This window comes from Moschus berezovskii, chromosome 13 (assembly GCF_049115385.1).
Source record: "Moschus berezovskii isolate FMDL1 chromosome 13, NW_MosBer_1.0, whole genome shotgun sequence".
In the NCBI taxonomy this organism is placed as follows: domain Eukaryota; kingdom Metazoa; phylum Chordata; class Mammalia; order Artiodactyla; family Moschidae; genus Moschus; species Moschus berezovskii.
In genome coordinates, this window is record NC_142472.1 from 403767 (window position 1) to 408798 (window position 5032).

At 60.1% G+C, this 5032-nt stretch overlaps 1 protein-coding gene across 1 annotated transcript; it reads left to right on the plus strand.

Annotated features, from left to right (window-relative positions):
- The first annotated feature begins 323 nt into the window (after positions 1–323).
- Positions 324–4085, plus strand: ATP4B (ATPase H+/K+ transporting subunit beta). Its single transcript, XM_055426869.1, has 7 exons — positions 324–435; positions 819–947; positions 1153–1266; positions 1368–1567; positions 2265–2321; positions 3412–3510; positions 3924–4085. Exons 1-7 carry the CDS (start codon positions 324–326, stop codon positions 4083–4085), a joined length of 873 nt encoding a protein of 290 aa, XP_055282844.1.
- The last annotated feature ends 947 nt before the right edge of the window (positions 4086–5032 follow it).

The window sequence follows — 5032 nt, forward strand, 5'->3', positions numbered from 1 at the left end:
AGCCTCTCGGCCACAGCTGGGCGCCGGGTCCAGGCCTCGCCGACCTGCTCTCCTGACGCCCCTCCCGAGCGCCGGCTGGTCTCCATGCTCGCTTGTTATCAGAGCAGATAAAGTTCCCGCCAAGGGCACGCGCGCGAGGGACTGGCAGTGGGGGCGCTGCCCTGATGTGCCCGGGGAGGCGGCGGAGGGCACCTTGCGGCAGGGCCGATAACACCTGCCGGGGCCTCCCTGAGCTGGGTGCCACGGTGCCCTTGGGCTCCGAGGAGGAGACCTTAAAAGCCGGGCACGCGGCCTCCCTGCAGCCCCAGCAGCAGCGGTAAGCAATGGCTGCGCTGCAGGAGAAGAAGTCGTGCGGGCAGCGGATGGAGGAGTTTCAGCGCTACTGCTGGAACCCGGACACCGGGCAGATGCTGGGCCGCACGCTGTCCCGCTGGGGTCCGTGTGCGGGGTCCGGGAGAGGGCAGGGGCCGCCCCACGGCTGCCAGGGGCTAGTGGTCCAGGGTCCAAACCAAGCCCCCCAGCCTCCCGTCCCCGCTGGCCGATCCCGAAGTCCTGCCCAGGCCCTGACACCCCTGACCCCGGGTACCAGAGAACGGGGGGCAGCTGAGGACAGGCCCCAGAGGCTTAGCCTTGGATTTCAGAGCAGCGGGTATAAAGCTAGGTTCCCGAAACTGTAATTTTTAAGAAGACTTTTAAGTGAAGGGGCGCGGGGTTACCCAGGTGAGCACGTTCCAGGCGGTGGAGGGGTGGGCGCCTGAGAGGAGGCGGTGAGCGCGCGCCCACTCCCGGTGACCCGGCCCTGGCCTCCCTGCCCGCAGTGTGGATCAGCCTGTACTACGTGGCCTTCTACGTGGTCATGACGGGCATCTTCGCCCTCTGCATCTACGTGCTCATGTGCACCGTCGACCCCTACACGCCCGACTACCAGGACCAGCTCAAGTCGCCAGGTGACCGGCGGCGGGCCCGGCTCCGCCAATCCCTTGGGGAGGCCGTGGAGGCGCAGGCACCGGGGGGCCAGGAGGTAGGGGGCTGGCGTCCAGCACCGAGGCTGCTCTCCTGGGGGACCCTCGCCTCCTCGCCGGCATGAGGCCAGCAGCACAGCATGCGGCCTGAACGTGCAGCCAGACCCCAGGCATTGCGTCCTCTCCCCAGGGGTGACCTTGAGGCCGGACACGTACGGGGACAAAGGCCTGGACATCGCCTACAACGTGTCTGACAACAGGACCTGGACAGGACTCACACAGGCCCTGAGGCGCTTCCTGGAGGGTAAGGTGCGACCCGGGCCTCGGCCTCCACTCTCCTGTCCTAAGGAGCTGGGTTGGGGGCGGGCTGCTGCTCGGGCAGGACCACAGGTGCGTCCCCCCCAGGCTACTCGCCCGCAGCTCAGGAGGACAACATCAACTGCACGTCCGAGAGGTACTTCTTCCAGGAGCACTTCCTGGCCCCGAACCACACCAAGTTCTCCTGCAAGTTCACAGCAGACATGCTGCAGAACTGCTCCGGCTGGCCAGACCCCACCTTCGGTTTTGCAGAGGGAAAGCCATGCTTCATTATCAAGATGAACAGGGTGAGTGTGGGGTCAGAGGGGAGAAGGGCCCCCGCCCCCCTGCCCCTCCAGCTCCCAGGCTGGCTGGGGAGCCTGCAGCCCCTTACCCGGAAGTGCCATCCAGACTCGCCACTTGCTTGACTGGAGAGCCGTGGAGCCCAGGGCAGTCCTGTGTGCAGGACGCCTGGGAAAAGCCAAGCGGTCAGCATGGGCAGGGCCCCTGGGAACCTGCTGGGGCCAGGCGCTGAGGGCCGGACTGAGAGGACCCAGCAAACCTCTGGAGGCCGCCCACAATGGACAGGGTCCCGGGGGCGTGGGATCTGGCAGGGGTGATGCTGTTCACTCTCTGAGGGGCAGCGGAGGCCATACACCTGTGCTGAATGCTCAGCCTGGTCCAGCCGGGGTCTGTCCCAGCTGTGGGCACAGAGCAGGAAGGCCAGGGTCCCCGTGCGTGAGGCAGGTGCTACCCTGGGCCCTGGGCCCCAGCAGGGGGACCCAGGGGCCGGGGCTTTCAGAGGCGGAGCCAGGCAGGGCGGGGAGGCGCAGGGGGGCAGCCGCACAGGGGCGGAAGGTGGGGCACAGGTGTCTGTCCAGCTCTGCCACCCAGCAGCCAAGACCATAGCCTGGTTTGGAGCAGGAGGGGGCACACCTGCCGAGTCTTCAGAGTAGGACCCCCAGGCCCTCCCCACCCCCCGCACTCACAGCTGCTTCCTTGCAGATCGTCAGGTTTCTCCCCGGCAACAGCACGGCCCCCAGGGTGGACTGCACCTTCCTGGTGAGTGACCCACGGGCCACGGCCGTCCTGTTTGGACTGGGAACCCCTCGGGAAACAGTGATCAGGTTTCCCCTAAAAACATCTCAGGGGTCGCCTAATAAACCAGGTGCACGGATGGCAGGAACCTACACGCTAAGTGGTTTTTATCACAGGGATGGAAACCCAGTAAGAAAAACCAGCACTTTGTTTTGCTTCAAAAAAGCCTCTGAGACAGCGCATCCCCAACGCCCTTCAAGGAGTCTGTGGCAATCTGGAAAACCCAGTGCACTTCTACCCCCTTTTGTCCTTTTGTTTGCTTATTTACAAAATGATGCTGATTAACACCAGCGCCGTTGATTAACCGTGTGAGTGTACATGCTGCCAAGAATTGCCATTAATTTAGTCCAGTTTTACTCAAAATGCGTTTTTAAGTACCACATGGATAAAACCAAATTTGTCTTCACTGAGTATTTTCTCAGTTACTCTCTGGGCCCAGGCTCTTTGCCATCTGCAAGGACGCCCCACCAGGGTGACTGCACACTTTGGTGCAGCCCCCCAGGCTGCGGGGTACATCCTGTTCCAGTTTTCCGTTTTTAGCTTCCTTGACCGCACACGTGTAGGCTGACTTGAGGTTTTAACAGACACCAAAGTGCCCCTTCCTTGGATGGGCGTGGGCTCCGTTGGCCCGTGCGCAGACCCTGATGGTGGACGAGGGCAGCCCCGGCAGCAGGCGGATGCAGCCCTGGTCTCAGCAGGCAGGCCACACGCCTCATGGCTGCCAGCCCCACACACTCGGCTCTGTCACCTCTTTTATCCTCAGAGGGTTTAATCTGGAAGGTACGACTTTGGTAAGTCACCGGGGTCTTATGAACTAACAAGTTACACCATAAACGGATTCCTGGTTGATGATACAGACTAGATCTGGTTCGTGCCAACTGCTCGTGCAGTCACCTGCTTTGCACCCATGCACACACACGAACACCCACGCACACATGCAGACACACATGTGCAGAGCAACCACAGAGACACACGCGTGTGCAGAGCATGACGGATACACACGCAAGTGCATGTGCCTGGTCTGGCCTTCCTCGCAGCAGCCTCTCCCCCACAGGGCCAGCACCGGGACGCCCCGGCTCTGCAGGTGGAGTACTTCCCGCCCAACGGCTCCTACAGCCTGCACTACTTCCCCTACTACGGGAAGAAGGCCCAGGTACGTGGGCCCCAGGACCCCTGACAGCAGCCGCCGCTCACAAAGGGACGGCCGGAGATGTTTGCCTGTGAAAGGAAGCCAGGCTGTACTTAGCCCACCCTAGCCACTTAACCTCTGGGGGTCTCCCAAGCCCACATTCTCACCCAAAAGTGACATCAAACCTCATCTTTTACCTTCCAAGGGCCTCCTTAGACAACTGCATATCCACTTAAAATCATTTTCCCCAAAGCTCTTGCTTTATCCTGTGTTAATTTTTATCATATAGTTTGACGTTGGATATTTCACGGGTCCGTCCCTCTGGGCCGGGTCTCCTCATTTCTAAGCAGGAGGTGTCTGTAGCTCAGTGAGAGCTCCGCCTCTGTGCTGAGCACCCGGCCGCCCTCTCACGAGGACCCTAACTGGCGTCTCTTCAGCCCCACTACAGCAACCCGCTGGTGGCTGCAAAGCTCCTCAACGTCCCCAGGAACAAGGAGGTGGTTGTCGTGTGCAAGATCCTGGCGGAGCACGTGACCTTCGACAACCCCCACGACCCCTATGAGGGGAAGGTGGAGTTCAAGCTGACGATCCAGAAGTAGTGGGGCCCGGGCTGGCCCCCAGGCACAGGGCAACCCCGACACCTTGTCCAGCAGAACCCGGCACCAGGGTGGCTCTGCACCAGACAGCCCGGCGCCAGGCTCGCACCATCAGGACCCCATCAGACCTCTTACCTTTCAGGCAGATTTTTAGCTACGAAAAACAGGCTCACACGGGGACCATAAGGTGGTCTCTGCACAGCTAAGGTGTGGGAGGACGCACCTCGGCCACGTGGCCTGCGCCATTCTCGCTGTAACTTAGTGTTCCTGTACGTGACTATGATCACCAGAAACATGACTTAGGATTCCAGGCATTCTGGACTCTGGTTTAAAAAATACCACTCCTAAACTGTAAAAGTCAAGTTAATGAAATTCACTCTTAACCTCCATAAATGAGTCATGTCTTTCCTGATGATGGGGAAGAGTTAACTAAAAAAATGGAATAAACTAAAATTTAGTTAACTTAAAAAGAACTAACTAAAATTAACTAAACAATTCTCTTTCTATAACACTTTCAACTGCAAGTCGGGGAAGTTATGAATCCGCATGGGAGGGGCTGCCCCGACAGGGCCAGGATGCAGGGTGTGGCCACGTGGTAGAGCCCAGACCCCAGATGTGGCGTTCCTCTGAGCACAGTCTCCCCTCCAACCTCCAGGGTGGGGGTCTCCAGCCCCAGCCCATTCAAAAGACCCCGAAACCAGAACATTCTGTCCCAATGACATATCTGCTATTATTATCTGTCACCCAGAGTCCCCAGAGGAATGCCCCAGGGAGACAGGGGACAGGGGACCTAGGCTGGGGACGTCCTCCCTGCTGACCCTGCGGAGGCAACTCTGAGCCACCTGGGAAATGTCAGGTCAGGGACCAGGCCGTCTCAGGGATGCCGCGACACACCGGAGGTCTGAGGTCAGACCGGAAATGACTCCAAGGCCTCAATGGGGCCCGCGGAT

Coding starts and splice junctions, on each gene's coding strand:
- ATP4B (XM_055426869.1), top strand. CDS start 324: ATGGCTGCGCTGCAGGAGAAGAAGTCGTGCGGGCAGCGGATGGAGGAG. Junction 1,267..1,367: donor CCTGAGGCGCTTCCTGGAGG/GTAAGGTGCGAC, acceptor CGTCCCCCCCAG/GCTACTCGCCCGCAGCTCAG. Junction 3,511..3,923: donor ACTACGGGAAGAAGGCCCAG/GTACGTGGGCCC, acceptor GCGTCTCTTCAG/CCCCACTACAGCAACCCGCT.